Source organism: Lepeophtheirus salmonis, chromosome 5 (assembly GCF_016086655.4).
Source record: "Lepeophtheirus salmonis chromosome 5, UVic_Lsal_1.4, whole genome shotgun sequence".
Classification (NCBI taxonomy): Eukaryota; Metazoa; Arthropoda; class Copepoda; order Siphonostomatoida; family Caligidae; genus Lepeophtheirus; species Lepeophtheirus salmonis.
In genome coordinates, this window is record NC_052135.2 from 71,954,618 (window position 1) to 71,976,513 (window position 21,896).

At 28.8% G+C, this 21,896-nt stretch overlaps 1 protein-coding gene across 1 annotated transcript in view; it reads left to right on the forward strand.

Annotated features, from left to right (window-relative positions):
• Positions 1-21,896, forward strand: part of LOC121117622 (uncharacterized) — a 161,736-nt gene that overhangs the window by 132,754 nt on the left and 7,086 nt on the right. Inside the window, exon 4 of the mRNA XM_071888944.1 lies at positions 16,599-16,756. Within this exon, the coding sequence (XP_071745045.1) occupies positions 16,599-16,645 (47 nt within the window). The 3' untranslated portion in view covers positions 16,646-16,756. The remainder of the gene's footprint in view (positions 1-16,598; positions 16,757-21,896) is intronic.

Here is a 21,896-nt window from a genome sequence, read left to right on the forward strand (position 1 = left end):
TTGGTTTGCTTTTTCTCAAGGAAACAGTTTCATTCAGACTGAAGACATACGCTAAAATAGCCATATTAAGCATATATATAACTTTTTTTTCAAGATTTTAGTATTAAGTTGGTGGTTACTATATATCTCTAAGCTAAGATATCCTAAAAGGGTAAGAATTAGCAGTTTTTTACCATGATTAATTATTGCTTGAAAGAATGGGAAAAATCTCTGTTTGTAAGAATTTACCGAGTTAAGACTCAAATTTGGGAGCCAAGTCAAGATCTTATCCAAATCACTCATTCTAAAGAATTCTTTGGTACATGTTGGACTAGGGACATTCTTGGAGACAAATGTGTTAGTACTCTCCTTTCATATTCAGATCCAGTAAAAAAGGAGTAATTTTTTTAGCCTAACAGTAAGGGCAATTAACTGTACATATCTAAGATACAATTGCCTCAATATTTTGCATTAACAAATCTGGTTTTAGTGACATTAAATTTTTCATCAGAGCATGTCGAGGTATTCTACTTTTTCCTCTTCTCATATTAAATGAACTTATTTTATGAATTCCAACATTGCTCAAAAACACTTTGGAATTACTACCACAAAAGTAATGCTCTATGCTTGTTTGTTTTTATGTATTCATTTTGAAGATTAGGTACTGTTGGAACGAAGATCACTGGTATTTTTCTTATTTGAGTGTGACTAAGATATTCTCTTTTGAAAATAAAAGAATAATGATAGTTATAGAAAACAAAAAAGATTGGCAACAACAAAAAAACTCTCACACTAAAAAATGCTTGGGTGCTATAATCCTAAATATAGGCATTATCACTTCTGCAGAGGTTTTTCTTTAAGCATTGAATGGTAAAGCTTTATGTCAAGAACTCAATATATATAAAAATAGCTTCTTGACTTGAATTTGCAATAAGTCAGTCAAAGATGCTAATTTCTAGTCAGAATTACTCTTTAACTCTGTTCTCGAGTATTTTCTGACTCCAAAGATCTTTTTGTCATTCTATAAAATAAATGTAGAATATTGCATATAATTCTTTATATTTTATAAAACCAAGAATTATTCTGATATCGATCTCCAATTCTATTCTGAGTCCAACAAGGACTTACAAAAATAACTCTGCAACAAATCTTTAAGATTACTCTTTGTCTTCTATGAGTACACACGAATGTTCAATCAGGGTTTGAATATAATTGAAAATAGTGGAAAAGCAAGTTCACTTCTTAGGAGTTTAGGCCAGGATACAAATATATTAATATTTACATCGTTAATAATGACAACAGTCAAGGGAAAGAAAGTTCTTTCTATGGATTACAATTTTTTTTTAAAAAGACGGGCCTGAAAAGGTTCATGAGTAACTGTCAAAAGAGTTGTATATCTTTCATTTACGAGTGCTGCCATATTCACATTGAGGTAGGAAAATTTTCAGAACACCATCGTTTAATAATAACATTTTTTATTTCACAGTATTAATTATTAACTAACTGGATCAAGTAATCTAAAAATAAAATCCCTCCAAAATGAGAAACCATATTATGTAAATATCTATGTATATGAAATAAATATATAAATCAATAATAGTACCATAATTTTTGGTTTTTCCTTCCCTTTTGCAAACAAACTAAAACAGAAAATGCATCAATATCGTGATTGCAAATTTTTAAGTTCATGTATGTTTTAATACTTTATTCAACTTACATATACATCCATGTTTGTAGTGTACATAAGGTGTATCTATGAGTAGTTACTAGGAGTTGATTAAATTAAAGATGTGCAATCAAATTCATATATTTGTAGTTAAAAAAGTTATATTCTTTTATAAATTGGTAACATGGATACTGAATATATAAGTAAACAAAACTTTTATCTAAATAGTGAATTTGGTAATTGATTTTTGTGAAATTAAAGTAAATAAATACACTATACATATTTGATATACAAACAACTTATTTATATTTAAAAAATCTAAAAATATAGGTTAAGTATTATTAAATATAATCTCAACTCGAGTGAGATTTTTGTTTGGTGTTTATAATTTTCTAAATCTGTAAATAAAATTGTTTAATTCTTCAAAAAAAAACATGCAATTTTATAAAGTATTTACTATACTCATGATTGCTCATAAATGAATGTGAGTAACTTTAGATTGTTTGATGGGACTTATCAATAAAAATTATTATGTTTAATTACAAAAATCCTGTGTATTATAGGACAAATAATAATATTAAAAAAAAATGATCAAGGCAAACTTTGACAATTTAAAATTATTTGGGGAGGATAGCAGCTACAGTCAACTGTCACAAGGGAGGAGGAGGAGGAGAAGGAAATAAATTAGGATATTGACAATTTGAAGAATGTATTTTAGGAGAGCAGTTATAATTGGCTGTATCTTGGGAGAGGTATAAAAAAAAAAAAAAAGACATGACAAAAATTACTCCAATGTCCATCCTCAATTCTACTCTGAGTCCAACAGGGATTTACAATTATAACTCCCCCACATATACTCCAGTTTACCCTTTGTCTTTTATGAGCACACACTAATGGTCAATCAGGTTTTAAATAAATTGAATTTAGTAGAAAATAAAGTTCACTACACATGAATAAAAAAATTATGGCAACAGCACATGAAAAGAAAGTGATTCTTCAAATGAAGAATTCCATACAAAAAAGGGACATTTTAATAAAGCATAAGATTTGCATCCTCAATTATATTTATAGATAAACGATACAATAATAGAATTGTAGAATTAGAAGGGGAATATGTTGAAAAATAAAATAAATTCGGAAAAAAGTTTTGAATCTTTTTAGGTTGGAAACTTCTAAGACCACACTCGTATACTGGCAAGTGTGTTTTTGTTATTTAAAGCAGTTATCAGTACTATTTCTTTCTTTCAAAGAAAACAGATGTGTATAAAATAATCACTAGTGGTGTGCTCATATATAAAAATAAAGTAAGATAAATAATTTGTTAAAGAGTTATAAGCGAACACCATGCGTCATATTTAAGTTTAAACTAAAGATTATTTCTAAACTTTATGAAAAACAAGTTTGTTAAGACAGTGAAAACAAAACTATGAGTATTTCCACTGAATTTTAACTAAAATTGACTTTTTTTATCCAATATGGCCTCCCTCAGCTTCAATGACGGCATACACATTCTTCCAGAATTCTGAAGATACCTTATGGAGGTATTCATTTCACAAGTCAGTCCATACAGCCTTGATGACAGACTGCAAAGATCTGAAAAAACCCATAAGGTTTGTTGCAGAGAGCTCCCTCGATCTTTGTCTAGATGGAATAATCAAATGGGTAAAGATCAGTGTAGCTGGGAGGCCACATGTTCTTGGACGCATTCAAAAAAGTTTGGTTCTGTACAACCTCTTTTCTTTGGGGTCGTCGTAAGGAAATATTTCTTACCCTTTTTTTATTTTTTGCTCCCAAGTTACCTTTATTGATCTTTCAGAGCGTAACATCGCTCACATTTATTTTATAAGTCATACTGCGAATTGTCATCACTGGGTTTCTAGCAAAGGCAGTGTTTGACACGCATTATATTGGCGTTTGTACTTACTGTTCTTTTCCAAACTTGACAAGACTTTTTGGTGATTGTTTCTAGTACTTTAAATTCCTTTCTAATCACACACTCATTATAAATCTCGGTTAAGGTCTTCTGGCGCATAAGCATTTCTAGCAAAATAAATTCTTTTGTTAATCATTTTATCTTTTTTGAACAAAAAGCTAATATTAAAAAAATTGCAAATGATGATTAAAATATTACACATTTTTCTTTATGTGTAAACATAAATATGACGCATATTGTAAGTCCCTGTCAGACTCAAAGAAGCATTGAAGATTAACAAAGGAGCAATTCTTTCATTTTTTATTGCTTATTGCAGGGTTAACCTTTTATATATTTACTTCCTTTAATAGTTGCTTGCAGCTAATCTAATAAAACGTCATAACAGCTCTCCTCCAAAAAATTATTCAAAATGTTAAGTTTAACATATTAATTACATGTTTTTTTATTTAACAAACTTAAAATATTATTTAAAACTCTCTATAAATATATTATTTTCATGGATGAATAGGTAGCTTGAACTAATAATCTATGACATGCAATGGAAGGTAATGTTTGCTCACTTTGTTTTTTATTTATTTTTGAACAATTGTATTATTATTATTGTGTTGAAATAAAAATCAATACAATTAGTATCTATAAATAAGTATTTGTGAAATTTTACACTTTAAATATTAATAGTTTGAAATGACTGAAGCATGCACTTATCGGATTGATTATTTATTCATCTCCTCTTCAGTATAAACAAACTTGCAGTGTGAGTAAATAACTATTTATTATGTAATGGATTACTTTTGATATAACTCCTAAATTTGCATCTTTTTTTTTTGCCAAAACGGTGTGTTTTTAACTAATTTGCTGTCAGGGAACATGAAAATCACTTTTATTACTCAAAAAAACAGTGTTTTTTTGCATAAATATAGTTTTTGAGAACATCAACGTGGGTTAGTGTTATTTTTTGTATGAAAAATATAAATAGAGAAAAAAAGTATTCAACCTAGTTTGTAGCTAAACTTTAAAAATTTAAAAATTTAAAAAATATTATTTTTCAGATTTGCCTCATAGTATAAAATTGAAATTTTTCTTTTAATTTCAAATAAGCCCTTTTTATCACAATGGTAATAAAGATAATGGGAAATAATATGATATGCTGAAAAAAATTAACCAAAATTGTATGTGGTCCCCCTGACATTTTTATTACCTGATAAATATTCGGTAGTAAACAATCTATAATACGAATTTGTATTTCTCATCGATGTAGAGGGAGTTTAGAATTATAATTACTTGAGGGACATTATCATCGAGCCACAAAAGGCAGTTTAGATTTTTTTGCTTCACTGCATTAATTTCCACTTTTTGCTTTTGATATAAACCATTTACGTATTTTGCGGAACTTGGCCAGATAATGTTCTGACATTGAAGGCCCTAAGGAAAGAGAACCAAATAACTTATGCTCATCTTGTTCTCCAATATTTAATCCTGCAAATGAAAAATACATGGAAATATCTGTTTCGTACATTAAGTGCTTCACAACCAGGAGTTTTAATATTGAAATTTAAATTATACCTGTATAGCTAGAATATCATATCAAGCTGTGAAATCAGTAATTATAAAAAATATGAATCCTAAACAACTCCTTCATTCCTTTCCAACAAGATTATTCTCCAAACAGTGGGATCTTCTCTACATAGATGAAATTACTAACATATTAGTTTATAACGGTTATCGTATTGTAGTTCCCTCTTCAAGCCGCCGTCAAAAAATCCACGGAGAGCTCCATACTTCACAGCAAGGCATTCACAGAACTTGAAAAAAGAGCTAAAGCTTTATATTATTGCCCTGGAATGTCAAATGAAATGAAACAGTTAATGCCTAGCTGTAATTTATGCTTAAAGCTAGGCCCTTCATTACCTTTAGAATCATTGAAAAATCTTTAGCATCAAGGCCCTTTGAATCCATGACTTCAGGACGAATGTAGGTCAACAGGAAAACATATATCTTCGTCGTGGACTGCTATTCAGAGTAACCCCTCATAACTAAGTTACGAAAGACTTTAACTAAGTCTATTACTGATGTAATGTTGACGTTGTTTAAAGATGTGGGGCTTCCAATGCATATTCGAACGGACGGTTGACCACAATTCCTTACGAAATATATTTTTTTTTTGTCAAACTCTTTTTATTATTCTTTTATTTTTGGGGAGATTACAAGTTATTGTATTCAAATAATTAGTCAGTAGTTAAGTGTGAGTGTGCCCCTGAAGAACCGAGAGAATTTCTTGTTGATATATCTTTAGAGATAAAAATTGTGAGTAATTTTGGGATTTAAATAACAAAATATGGTAATACTGACAATTTGAAGAATGTTATGGAGAATAGCTAAATAGATGTCATGACGTTTCATTAGATCAGCTACAGACTACTGTGACATGGGAGGAGGGGGAAAAGGAAAGGAAATAAACTAAGACAATGATAATAATTTATCCTATGTCGATCAACAAATTATCAAGGTTAATCTTTGTTTTTAATAGCACACGAATGTTAAATGATGTTTTAATATTATTTAAATAGAAAGGAAAGATCACTGCTCAGGAGTTAAATAATAAAAACAACTGCTAAGGAAAAAAAAAATCATTTTTTATATTACCAATTCCAAAAACAAAGGCAAAAATAAACAAGATTTACATCAATAATTTTTCTAAATTATGATAAAAATTTTGTATTTAACAAATGCCTAGTTGGTCAATTCCTGGTACTACCACAATAAATACTTTTAGATAGTATATATAAAATTTTTATCTCTAAAGACAAAACAACCATAACTTTTTTGCTTTTTCTTTTCGTGTTTTTTTTTGATAAAAACAATCAGAAATACAAGGTCTGAATACAAGGGCAATAATTTGTTCACTAGTGTAATTTTTTACACGCTGTTATTTCGAGATAAGTGTAGACAATTCATTATGAAAACAATAGCCATCCATAAATTTAGTTGTATATAAATGTAACTCGAGAAAATGTACAATAAATATAACTTATCAAAGATTTATATATACATATAATACTTAATCGCATTTCGCATACTACTTTAAAGCATGATACATTAACAAATGTGGTGAGTCAATATTAAACAATCTGAAACCGAAATTAAGAAAATGAAAAATCCAAATTTTATATATTTTTTTTATTTACAAATAAAAAGTGGGGACCTAAAAAATATTCAGGCATGATTGACTTTAAAGAAATAATTCTTACGGAATAAAGGAAAACCAAAACACAACCAAATTGTGATGTGTTTAAATACTACATTTTTTAATCAATATGTCCTCTACAAGGAACGTTTTCGACACTACGCCAAAGAGATTGCCAGTTCTGGACAATGAAGAAAGTGTCAATGGCGTACCACACAGTCTTGATGGTAGCTCAGAGTGAATACAAATTTGTATGAGAGGTCCAGCAGACATTCTTTTCCCAAACGCCTGAAATTCTAAATTCAATAGATTTGGATTCAATTCCTGCTTCCTATAAAATATGTTTGATGACGTCATTTATAATCCATAAATACTATAAATCAACCATGCCCGTCTCACATCTATCACTAGTCATCACTAATTTCTAAAGTCGACTACACAGTGTTCAACTTTCCTTTTATAACGATACAAAAAACTGCTAACTAGTTGATAAATATCAGCCGCATGACGTCACTAAATATCCCCCTTGAATGGAATGAATTTACTGGAAAACACATTACCTATCACCAATAAATATGTATCTAAAATTTATCAAACAGATAATTCTTAATTGAAACAGTTGTTATTATAATTAAGTCAGACGTTTTAAGCCAAAGAAAGCAATGTTATAACAATGTCATTTTTCAATCTGCAAATTCTATGCTACGTTGTGGAAGATGTTGAAGATCCTGCTAATATACCACAGACAGTTCCTTTGGATGGTTACTTAATAAGACTTAAATTTAAAGGCGTCAAGCTGCAGTGTCAAAACTGTTATGGTCATGGACATAAAAAACATGGTTGTAATAATGCTGAACGAATATTCTGGAATATAGAGGAAAATTTTTTCACAAATTTTTTCTAGCGATAGTAAAAAAACTGACTCTCCGTCAAATCCATCTCTTATTTTAGAATGAGAAGCTCTTCAAGAATAAAGTATCTCTGACGCTGATAATACTAATGAATCAAGTAAAATCTTATCAGCCAATGTAGTTGGATTGGATGTTGAAACTTCTGATGAAATCGTTTGGATGACTGAAGTAAAAAATATTATTGAAAATATTGATGTGTACGTCAATGAACAATCAAATCATGAAGATATGGAAACTGAGAAAAAAAGCAGCGTTCCTTCAGAAGTTAACCCATTAACGACTAGTGTGTAAATATTATCACAGTACATGTTTTTATGTTTGCATTCATATTAACTGATAGTTGCAAGACAATTCTTAATAAACTTATATAGACAATGTAATTCGTATACTTCTTTATTGTTTTTATTTTAAACACTTGACAAAAAAATCACGCATTTAATTTTCATACCATTATTGAGGTGCAACTTCAAACAACAAAAATGGGTCATGGATTCTTGTGGAAGGTAATTGGTTCTATTTGAAAATTTGAAAAACATTTTACCCAAACGAAAAAAAAACCCCTCTATTTTGGAGACTAGTATTTATTAATGTAATTCAACACAAGAGTAAAATTAATTTATTCTTCTTGATTTTATACTTTCACTTTTGCGTGATTATATGAACACACAAGGCATATATCAGTAAATATATTTTATTTATGAAGGAAAAAAGTCTTACTCTGACGAAAATTCTGGATACTTTACTAGTTAATGATGATGTTCAGTATGATAAATTTATTGAACCACATGATCCGAAGTAAAAATTAGTCGGTGCTTCAACTGTTTTTGGCCAGCATCCTACTGGTAAAGTAAGATATGTTCGAAACAGCAAAATAAATTTATGGAAATTGACGTGCCATCAGGAATCAAAGAGTATAACAAGTCAGTGGGAGAAAGAGATAGAATAGATCAAAATATTAATTGTTAAAGAATTGGAATTAGAGGAAAGAAATGGTGGTGAACTTTATTCACTTGGATGATAGAAGCCTCCATCGAAAATGAATAGATTATAGGAAGCAAAAAAGAATTAAACAAAAAGCCAATTAGAATCTGTTGATCTGTTGCAGTGAGTTACTTAAGAAGATACCAATGTAATGAAAAAAGGTATGAGAGAAAATCTACATCTGTAACAGAAGAAAATGATTTTAGATTTGACAATGTTAGCCATGTTGTTTAAAAAGTCGGAGAAGGTGTCAGGGACAATTTTGTAAAAAAACAGTTCCAACAGGATTTTCTTTATGTTGTTTGAGCCTCTGTATATAATGCTTTCTTCTATTTAATCAAAAATAAATATTTATTTTACCAAAGTTGCTAAAAAGAATAAATGTGTTGAGAATAAATTTTGTACCTTAATATGCCTAGTGTAATCATATGAACACGGTGTGGTTCTGCAAATCTGCAAAACCAGTTCTGAAAATTAAAAAAAAATATAGATATATTTATAAATTAGCTCCATGTGAGGATATAAAAAAATTTCACCGATTTTTGAAAGAAAAAAAAATCCTTTCACTAAGAGATACCAATGCCCTGGAGTCCTCCTCAGTAGATACAGTTAAGATAATTGATAAGTCATTGTGTGCTCAAACAAACGGCGAAGTAGTTTAGTCTTTTCAAAAGACGAGAGTTCCACTTTTAATAATTGTAATCAAAAAAAAAAAAAAATTGCTGCTAAATCCAGATCTTATTCTACTTTCAAAGACAAGGAATTGTTCGGCTTCTAAAAGATTCCACGAATTCGGGTCTTCCACCGCAGAAATGTCCAAATAAAATTCCAATAAGTTAGGTTTTATTTTTAGTTTTTATATTTTAAGACCTCAATGCCTTTTTAATATCAATCAAGTATATATGATTTTTACAAACTACCCCTTTCTAGAGATCAAAAAATAAATATAGGAGTGAATAAAGTAATCTTGCTAAATACGAGATGTGGTTCTGCCTTTTGTCTCGAAGTCAATCAATAACCCAAAGTGTAAAAAGGAATTACCAAACTCAAGTGAGGTGCATAAAATATTCATCCCGACAATAAGTGGGAATTTTACATATTAAATATTTATGGACCTATGGTTAAGTGCCTTCTTTTATGTCATTATCAATATGTGCAAAAACGACATTTATCGTCTCTTGATTATTGGTGATCTAAATGTAGATTTGTATTATTCAAAAACTCATTAGATAAATCTTGGAGTTCTGTCTAAACTCATCTTAGAGCTACTCTTCACAGAACGATTTGGCACTTGCTCGATCCTCTAAATTCAAAAAGAAAATAAATGTAGGCTATTGCCCTCATCCTTAATCAGATCACAAAATGATGGACATCGATATTGAGCATAATCAGACTAAAAATTGAAGACAAATTTTGTATCAAAATACTGCAAACACGAGTATTTCTGATTTATAACCCTTCTTTTCAACCCAAAAAGATCGCTTATTTATTGTTTTACACAGTTAGATCCAACATACTCTTAGGAAAAATAGGAAAACTTCCATGTTCCAAAAGGAGTTTGAACATGTTTTAGATAATGGTTTTTTCTTTTTACGAACAATTACAAAAGATACTGCAAACCAATTTTGAACCACAGCGATAGCTGAGACAGAATACAAAGTACAAACCATGTTGGAAACTAATCCATCAAAATACTTACAAATTTGGTCTGAAAAGATTGATCGACTACAATTATCAAGAAAATTATTGAAAGTGACCAAACATCACTGACCCAAAAGTAATTTTAAAAACTTATCATGCGCGCTTCCAAAGGCTTATTGGTGGTGATAGAGCTAATTTTCCTCAATCCTAATCAGGAACGCATACAATTTTACTGAATATCTCATTTCCAAATAAAAAAAACATTTTAATGGTAATGAAGCTTCTGGAACACATGGTAAGGGTAGAAAAATTTTCCCCAATGCGTGGATGAGGAAGTTCAATACTTCGCCCAACTGGGAAATTCCATGAAAATATATGGGAAGCTTCCGAAATCAGTTACTAAAGGCCGGATTGCTCTTACTCCTAAGAAAAGTTTGGCAACGGACATTAATATTTGGAGACTCATTACAGTGCTCAATGAGGTGTTTTTGGTGTTCTCGCAACTGAAATCGAACCAATTTTTTAAATTCCAAAATATAAAGGGATCAAAAAGGTTTCCTCAAGGGAAGAAATGATTTTTGGTCAATTAAAAGACTGTACAATCCACCATTGATATTTTGCAGAAAAGGGAAACTTTTGGAGTTTCTATTTGCTTTTGACTTTAGCAAGTCTTTTATTTCAATTGTACATGATCATGTTATGAACAGAGTAAAAAAACCTTCCTAATAGATACTTTGATCCTGTCAGAGCTCTTCTCTTTTATTGAGCATCAGTAGTATTTATGGGTGATAGGAAGAGTTAACCTATCTATAGCTTTGAAAAAAAGTTGTCAGTCAAGCTATTTTTCAGCTCCCTTTATTTTAAAAAAGTTTAAAGGTTTTGGAGTAGATTTTGGGAACTCAAAACATATAATTGATATGTATGCCGATGACGTCATGATAATGTTAAAAGACAATTCTGAAAGACAATTAACCAAACAGATTGAAATTGTTATGGGCTAAATCAAAAAATATGAACAGAGATCCGGTTTTAAAATCAACAATAAAAAAACCACGATTCCCCTATTGGCTAATGAAATCCGGATAAAAATTATCATATTGCAGATTGGGATCGGATGGGACAGAAACAGTGCCTCTGTTTCGAACTGGACGTTTCTGCATAATTATGTTAATTCAGCAATCTATTCTAGGGGAAAATTTAATCTTCATAAGAGAATCGATCTGTATAACTTCTTAATAATTCCTCATACAACTTTCAAAGCAAAAGCTATTCCCTGGCTCTGGCTGAGAAAGCAACTGGAATTGAATCTAGCTGGCTCAATCGATTGTTTTATAGATTTTATTTATCTTTAATCAAAAGACCTAAATCTCTTATTGGAGGAAAACTATGTCTACTCACCAGAATAATCCCTCAAATATACCAAAAAGTTGTTTTGATCTTACGCAACATCTGAACGTTGAGTGGCGATCTCTTATCTCATGAAGTCTTTGTTACACTTGGCTTATGCTTGGAACAAATATCATAAATAATCATCTGGTATTTTTTTAAATCTATTTTTAGCAGCTATTCGAAGGATTTTATGGAAGGAATGCCGTATTTTTCATTGTCCTCGATCATTGACGTGGTGAGATAAAATTGCATAAGGAAGTTTATTTAGTATATACCTTGTAGAAGGCAGAAAATTGGAGTGGATGGCTTTATCAAATATTATTTGTCCAATTCAGTATTTAGGCTACAACTCAATATTCAACTATGGTAATTTTTTTACCCATTCTTGAAAGTCGCAGAATTTTATTTAATGCCCATTTCATGACATTTGAGAATGTGTTTCAAATCAAATTTTAAGGAAGATGCAGAACAAATATGCAACAAGTTTGAAAAGATTAAAACCTACTGATATCGTAGAAAAAGAGAATCAAGACCTTTATTTCGAAAATTAATCATGGAAAAAGGTCTATTTCTCAATCTCAAATCTCCACAGAATGTCTATTTTCTAATGCTCCTTGCAAAGATTGTGGGAAATTATTTAATACAGCAATACATGCACTTCCCTGCTCTTTCCATTATGAAGAAATTTATTTCTATTATCATATCTGTACAACGGGATAAATTCGTAACTCCACTGCTATTACTCAGGTTAACATCAAATGCCCCTAATTCTCCAACATAGACACTTTTCTTCATACTTATACTTAATCAGTGCAAGTCCATCTTAACAATGAAAGCAGGTACATAAAATTAACCAAATTTCTTTAGCAAAGTAACATAGCTTCATTGGTAAGATGGACTTGCACTGATTTAGTATAAGTAAACATTATATGTAGTATTAAATTTACTCTATCTGACTAAGGAATCTTTTTGTAAAATCCATAAACAGAAAATATATTTCTTTCTCTAGGAATCGCCTGGATGCGAATGCACATTGAATTCAAGAGAATAACTTTTCCCAAGCGCGTTGTCCATGAGCTACAACGATTCCATCATTTTTTGAGATTTGATAGTGTTGTTCTGTTGGTGCTCTTATTTTACATGTTTATATCTGAAACTTTTTTTTATGAATTAAATTGACTACTAAAAGAAAACTGAGCTACAGTTATTCTTAATAAAGTTGACAAATTAAAAGATAATATTATTAGGTTATAGTTAATTTTTTACATTTTTATAAAGCTTGGTTTGATTTAAAAATAGTTTGTTCAACATTTTTAAATTTTTAATGTTTTTGTTAAATTCTCATTTGGACGTCCATTGCGTTCTTCATCATTCTGTCTCTACGACAAAATTTGAAGTTAGTCAACCAACGTTTAGTTGTTAATAATGGTAGAACAAAGTTCCCATAACACTTTCAAGCTTAAGCTTCTTGAAAGTTTAATCAAGATTATAATAGTAGATCATAAAAAATAAACTTACAATGTATATTATAACAATACATGTAACAAATATATGTTAATGGTACATTTACTCGTAGTTTGGGGATGCCTTAAAATAAATAAAAAATACATATGATTACATATTATTATATGACATAAGTATACATGTAAATTATAACGATGCCATATAACTTAAATAACTGTTGAGTTATTGCAGGAAAAAAAAAAATGTTTGCAATATAAGTATGTACAGTGAGCATTTTATTTAGAGAAGATATTAATCAAATACGAAGCAGTGAGACATAGAAATTGCAAGGTGAAAGCTCAACGTCGTTTACTATTCATAGATAGTTATTGTCCGTTCCATATATGTGGTTTTTCAACATACAATCACGACTCATTCTCTTCTTTTTATTTATAGAGAGAGGATATTTGTTTGAATATGTACATACCTTTAACTTATATAATTTTTACCCTGTCTGATTGATTAAAAACGGAAGTGTGGATTATTCAACATGTTAAGCATGAGTTCGTAGATGTATTTTCTACATTAATGCAACAAGTCATTATTTTTGCAACAATTCAAACTAAAAATACAGCACATAATGAAAATTGATTGATATTTCTTTATTTCAAATAGAGTTTGGTAATTTATTTTGACAGTATATTCAACTTTTACATCCTGTTAATTATTCACAACTTTATTTTTAAATATGACTGCTATGAATTCTCTTCAATTGGAATAAATTAAAATGATCACTCAATTTAGATTAATTCACCTATACAATAACTATATATTTTTATTCGAAAATCCTAATATAAATTATTCTACATCAGTATTAGGTAATAAAAGATCATTTTTCTCTGGGTGCACCCCGTAATTTTTTAATATGTATAAACAAAGTACTAAATTTATGCTTTAGAGTTGAATTTTTAACATGTATTAATTATTTATTTATCATTCAAACAAGTAATAATTCTACAATGAAAAATTGATCAATATTTTTATAATAAGTGCTTATATGTGAAGCATGACAAAGCAATTTATAGAACTTACCAAGCAAGATTAAAAGCCATGCAAATGACTAAAGTTTGATTTTCTATATTTTTGCTTGCACATCTTTTTCTTTTCGTTTAAACTCCGGAAACTGTCCATTACGATTGTCCATTATTAAAGATACATTTCTCCTTTTGTTGGTCTAGACGATTGGGTAACACTCATACGCCTTTTATAATATCTAATCTGACTCTTGTCAATAACAAATTTGAAGTCAAGAATCGATAATTTATTTGGATATTTAATGTTAAAAACGATATAGCCATTTACATATACTATATCTAGAAGATCAAAGAAGATTCTTGAATAAAATCGTGTTGATGGTATGTTAGTGGTATAAAGCAGTTTTTTGATCCAGGAGATCGACTTTCCCATGCTTTTGTTGCAGAGCTTTACAATTGTAGGACGAAAATTTGTGAACCTTTTGTTCAGATAGACTTTCAGTGATTTAACTTTATTTTATGTTTCACTCTTATCATCTTTGATATTAGTATCAAAGTGATAATTTCAAAGTATCATAATAACAATTTCAGCCTCAGTAGTCAATGAAGCATATTTTGAATTTGTTTCTATTGTAACCTCTTCATCAGCTATAACTTCAGTATCACCAATAGTGCAGCTAAAAGATTTAAAGTATCTTGTTCTTTGTATTCTTTCCCTTTATGAATTACTCTACTTTTTAATAATATAGTATTCATAAAAAATATTTCTATGAATATATATTACATGCTAATCTATCTACTAATGTAGAATAGCCTAATAAGAATAGTCTAAAGTGACAAAAACCAAGGATACATGTGTCATCCTGAACAAATTTAAAATTTAATTAAAAGAGAAAAAAAGTATCTTTTATAACCCAGAGGGACAACAGTGTCCCAACAATTTTAAACTGCAATAAAATTTGCGTTTTTCATCAAAGCATAGCTAAAAAAAATTAACAATTACTCCTTATACTAGAAAAATATTAAACAAGCAATCAAAAATTTAAATCATCCATACATAAATTAAAATAATTAAAATATATTTTATCGAATTCCAAGAAGTGAAAAAGTTTAAAGATTTATATAGGACGAATATTTAGTACTATCATAAAATGTTATACATAAATTTTAGATATCTACTATTATTCGTTGTAATAATTTAAAAATATCCTAAATATCATGAAAAATAAAGCAATGACAAATAAGTCACAATACGGGACACCACTGTCCCGTCGATGCAAATTTTATCAATTAAACATGAATCAAAGACTCAATGCGTTGTTTTAACCCTTGTTCCGTTGTACAGGTCAAAATGACCTATTTTCAGCTCTAACATACGCAAAATTCTACTTTTTACCCTTTTTCAGACTTGAAATTACTTGTATTTTCCTAAATAGACATCTACTTTAGAAAAAAAGAATTTTGACCAGGATATTATGAAAGATATTTTACATAATAAACAATTTTTGAAAATCTATGCAGATGTTAGAAACCTCGAAGGAATAAAAATACACCATTCTTGTATAATACCAAATACATATGTAGTTCTCTAATTCTCGTATCAGTAGATTTAGAGTGACAAATATATTTGAAATGCAATATTTACGTAGAAAAACTCTTCCCAAAAGTAACTTGTAAATATGTATTTGATAAGAAAGGATTGCAAGATCTAGAGTTTGAAGGGGATGCATCAAAATAAGATGATGTTGATGAATATTTGACTCATCCTCATAAGAAGAAAACATATTTTCTTTCTAAATATGATGTCTTCTTCGCAAATATATTAAGATTTAGTGGCTCTCAGTAGTAAAAAATAGAAAGAGGGTTATTAATTATACTCATAACATCAAAACAATGAATCCTAGATCCATAAGATATGCCATAGCTCATTTGAATGAGATCCTTTCAACGTTTTGAACATACATCACTCAAAAAATTGAAAATGACTAACTCGAAAGGTTTGAGAAAGTATGTCGAACATTCGACAACCATTCATAAGACTGTACTTCAAGTTTCATTAGGTTATTTACATTGGCAGATCTATATCGATGTTGTCATGCGACTACTTCTGGCCTTTGGAACGGAGAAAGTAGTAGGGCAAGTTTTCGAATGACTTTAAGACACATTCAAGAAACATGGCAAGGGATCTTTAAATAAAGTAAAGACCACAAAAAGATTAAAAAACAAAAAGGGGGGGGGGATATAACAAAGGTATTCAAGATAAATTTGTCAGTCTGTATTTCGACAACTAATTACTCTGAACAATGTTGGGAACAACCGCTAGAAAAAAAAAATTTATATTTGACATATTTATTTTTCTTAATTTTTTTCTTTTTGTAATACTTTCATGATTTTTTATAATTAACTAAAAACATTATCTTTTTGTATACATTTTCAGTTGCAAAAATCGTGTCAAAAGTGAAAACTCAAGTCAAGAGGACCTAAAAGTCGTATCAATTCGTGATAATGAGGGGCACATTATTTCTTCTGCTTCTACAATTGACATTATAAAGAGGAATCATATGAAAACCTATCCTCTTACTTTACAAACAGACGGTATACAATATATATACATAATGTATCATTTTTTTATATTACTTCCTCAATTTAAATATTATTACTTTGTGTGTGTCAGTCAAGTGTCGGATAACGTAAGTAACCTATGTGTTATAAAATTTGTTTGTTATTGAGAACAATATTTATTTATACATCTTTTCAAATAGTAATATAAGAGACTTAAGGAATTGGGGTTCTACAGTGAACAAGGTAAACGGTGGACTTTTGATAAAAAAACGAACGGGGTAAATTTTTGAATGAATGAAAAGGTGTACAACATTTAGGCTTTATCACAGACTTCTTTATTGATATATCTTTTTATTTTTCAAAATGATATCCCTTGGCGGCTACCATGGCCTACAACTGGGGTCTAAAGCCACTGCAGCACTTCATGATGAATGGCTAGGACATGGTCATATACTTCTGCTCATCGGAAGACTTGAGGTGATCCAAATTTCATTAAGGGGTAGCTCCTCACTATGTCCAAAGGGAACAATGTAGCGGGGAGGGTGGCCAAACTGACTCATTATGCTTTAATTAAGTCAACAATTTCTTGCCTCTCTTGACCTGGACGACAGTTGCCAATGTCGTGTGCATAAGAGACATTCCCCAAATCCTTAAACTTCTCTCACAGCCCAATCACTGACATTGATAGTCTTGGCATTCTGCCTGATCGGTTTGGTCGGACTTATGTTGATCTTTGTATTCATGTTTACCAGGATCCTAGTTTTCCGGTCTCTAACGCTGCCAGGGGACTTATTAAGGCTCTGACTATAAGCCAACATGTTTTTAATACTATCAATAAGATTCAAGGAGCACCCGACTACCTTCATGATTTGCTTGAAACTCACTTTCGCACGGAAAAAAACAAATACCCTATGCTTTTCTTTCCCTACTTTCTGACAATATTTGATTATGAAAGTTTTAATATTATTAATTGGAATAGTCTCTATTAAAAAAAAAAAAAACCTTCTATTTTAAAATATTCACCTTAAAGTAAAACACATTTTTTGAACCCAAGTTTATCACTTTATCTTCCACATTGGGGTATACTATTTGTTGGGGAGTGTGGGTCATTTTGAGGGGATATGATCAGTTTTATCCTAATTTTGATATCTAGATATTGGAAAAGTTTTTTCTTGTATCAAAATAGTTTGTGTAATATAGAAGTAGGCTCCAAAAGTTTCCTAATACATACCGAAAAAGAAATAAGTATTTCATCAGAGTCTGGTTTTTAAACCCATCGTTACTTAACTATGAGTTTATGCACCTCAGATTTGTTAAAATTGCTTAAAATCTCTTTTACATATACTATAATGTGGAAAATTGCAATATGACACATATTTCAGATTAAATGCAACTTTTCCAAATGCAAAAATCTATTTTCTTGAATTCATTTACGATTTTTGCAATTTTTATCTAGGTTGAGAGAATTTGATTAATCTGTTCACTATAAGTCGTTCTTTTGCTTTGTCTTATTGCCTTTTTTTAATTTAAGGCATACGTGCTGCTTTAAATGTATTAATAGTTGTTACACCATATATCACAGTCAATCTCATTCAAATTAAGGAGTTCATTTTTGGAAGTGAAAGTTCATTAAAAGTAATTAATATTTGTAAAAAAAATTTAAAAATTTTACTAATTAAAATTATAATATTTCAACTTTATCAATCACAAATTATATCTTTTTGATGCGCAATCTAATTTTGATATGAATATTCGCATAATTCAGAGTTTATGTAAACTGTCTATTAAGATGATGCAGTTGCCCTCGAAATTAAAAATCCTTTTCAAAACTTTGGTACTGCAGCTAGGTAAGTAGAATACAAATGTTTGCAAATTGGATAAAAGTTTACCTATAGCACAATTAAAATTTCTTAACATGTATGAAGCAAAACATTTTTTTGGCGTAATTTTAAATACATGTTATTAAAAAATATATTTTATGAGCAAAATAAGATTATGTTGATCGATAATTATTTATTTGTCACTCTAATTTTCTTGATTGTAGAAATAAATAAGTAATTGCCTAGACCGTTTTTTAAATATAAAAAACATTATTTAACTTCACCAGAAAATTTTTTAAAATTGTAAAATTACTTTTTGTTTTCTTATTAATAATCTTTTTACAATAATATAAATTTAAATTTAGAATGTAAATATTTCATTTATATTTTAACAAGAAAAATAACCACAATCTATAATATAACTTAAAGATGATAATTATTAAAAAAGAAAATAATTAAATAGGAATTTTTTTTCTTTTTGAAGTTTAATAATATTATCTTTATTTTCTAAAGGTTAAGGCAATTTTACTGATTGCTTGATACAATCAAGGATAGAGTAGATACAAAAAATAAATTAACAAAACCGATAATCTTTTTTTTTTTATAATAGAAATATGTTACATTTAACATGATAATATTTTTACAATAACATACATTATGTAACTTCTTTAAAAATTTGTCGCTAGCTCAAATCCAAGATTCCAAAACTCATGTATCTAATATTATACAAATGCCATTATAGGGTTAAGAAGATTTGTGGTTAATCAATTATAAAAAAATTGTATTTTTTCTAATTTTTTTACATCAAAGAAGTTTATTTGATGAATAATTAAATAGGGTTTCGTTATAAGATTATTAGATTTTAAAATATCAGGTTGAGAGGGATTTTAGATTTAAAGTTATTTTTTTTTAAGCATATATTTATTGAAGTTTACTTTTTTAAGTTTTGTGATATTGAATTATATTGTTAAAAAAAAAAAAGACTTTAAAAATATAAATTGGTAAATAATGAAGCTATGAATAATGAATACCTCCTATGGATATTTTCCTTTGTAAAATTAATTCAAATTGATATTGTAGCTTAACTAGACCTTCTATAACCAAGTGCCCTTTTGTAACACGTCCTTATTTGTATTGCATTATGCAACTTTCTCTATAAAAAAAAAAAAAAAAAAGGCATAAAGTCAACTGGTAGTTAGATAATTCAATTATACCAACTAATATTTATATCTTAAGTAATACCAGGCTATCATTCTAATATTTATTATCCACCATTTTTGAAATGAATAACATATATACTAGGGCTGAGACAGAATGCCATACCACTGTTCTGTACCAACTGCGGTACTCCCTTTGCGGTATGTGCTTCAGTACGGGAATAATAGTAAAATGTTTTTTGAATATAATTAATGTAGTTTTTCAAATTTATTCAATATTTTATTCTTTAATAATTTATTTTCTCTCTAAATATATTTTTCTTGAAAAACATAACTTCTCTATAAAAATAATTTTGATATAAAACATATAAGGATTATATAATACTATTATTAATGAATTTATAATTTTCAGTGAGTACTCAGAGGAGAAGTGAAATTATGGTAACTTCTGGCATTTTTTAATAATCAGAAAATCAACAAGATTAACAAGAAATATTAATTATGTCTTTTTGGAGACAGAACACGATTATACTATAATTTAGTAATTTAAGAAAAAAGGATAAATTATCAAATAGCCATAACGTATCAAGTGAGAAAAGGGAATTGGCAGCTGTCAACAAAATAAGAGGGTATTTTTGTATTATTAAAGTAACAGCGTGGTAAATAAGACCGTAATCATTATGTTTTAAAACAAATTCCTTTGGTGTAAAAACAATTGAAAAATATAAACATTATTATTTTTAAAACCATATTCTTAAAAGTATGGTGATTTTTGGACGTTTCAATTGCTTTTCCTTAGTATTTGATAATCACATCTAATATGCTTATAATATCAGAGCTTTATTCCTCTTTTGATCATCATCTAAAAAATTGCTGAATAGAGTGAACAGAACCAACTCCTGTGTCAAATGCCAAATGTGATTATGTAACTCCTTCATCACGACATCTACTAAATCATTTTTAATTCTTCTGGACAATAACATAAGACAATTGCATGTCAATTACTGAACCATCTGCTGCAAATGCTGAAGTCATCCACATTAGTGTATAAAACAAAGTTAGGAATTTGTTCCTTCTATCCAGCTTTTTCACTATAGCTGAATTTAAGCAGTAATTTAAAAAGCATATACTTAAAATAAGCATAAATTCAATAAAGAACAATCTAACTTTTATCTGAAATATTGTTTTGTTTTTTTAAATATGACTCCCTTATAAAATCAGTAGATTTAAAAAAAAAATATTATGGATTATTCTTCATAGCCAAATTTGATACAAAAATATTAATTACAGATTCCTGATCAACGCGATAGGTACTACAAAAATTAAAAATTAAATTCAAAGATTTTTATGTTGACTTGTACAATTTTTTTTAAATATTTATTTATTTCAATGATTTTATTTATTATTATGAAGTGGTACTTCTTTACTTCTTTTACCAATGCAATAAAAAATTTGTAATGAATTAAACTATAAAAAATAACCATTTAACTTTTTTATTTATTTACAAGACATTGTATCTGTTAAAAGAGATATAAAAAACATGTGTGTACAAATTATACGTTATGATTTTTTTTTATTACACCTTTTGACGCAAAAAGAAGTATAACAATGGAGATGCTATAAATATAATTAATAATAATATAAAAAAAACCCATAACCTTTGACTTATAAAAGTTGTTTAAATATTTTTTGGAGTAAAAACAATTTACAGAAAACACCATTTCAATTTAAGGTTAAAAAAGTGGAAATTTCGTTAAACAAGTTTATGACAATGCTAAAAACTTCCAATATTATCACGAAAGCATAAGTTATAAGATCATTTTTTCTTATTTTACTTTTTGACATATTATTCAACTTTTAGGGGAGATATAATTTTCAAACGTAAAGTTCAAAAATAATTACCAACTTTTAGCACCAACGTCCTACTATAATTTATTATCTTTAAGGTGCTGTATTAATTTAAAGAATTTTTGTTATACAACGTGTCCCATGTCCATCGACGAGGGATGTTGAGATATAATCATTATTGATTATTCCTTTACGACTATAATTCAAATAATTTATGAGTGTGTCAGATGTTCGCCTGATTAGGAAGACTATTGTATAAATGTATTTATTTTAAAAATGGAGACAGACATATACTTTAGACAGATTTAAAAATTGTTCATAATTTGGAGTTATGCACGTGGACTATTT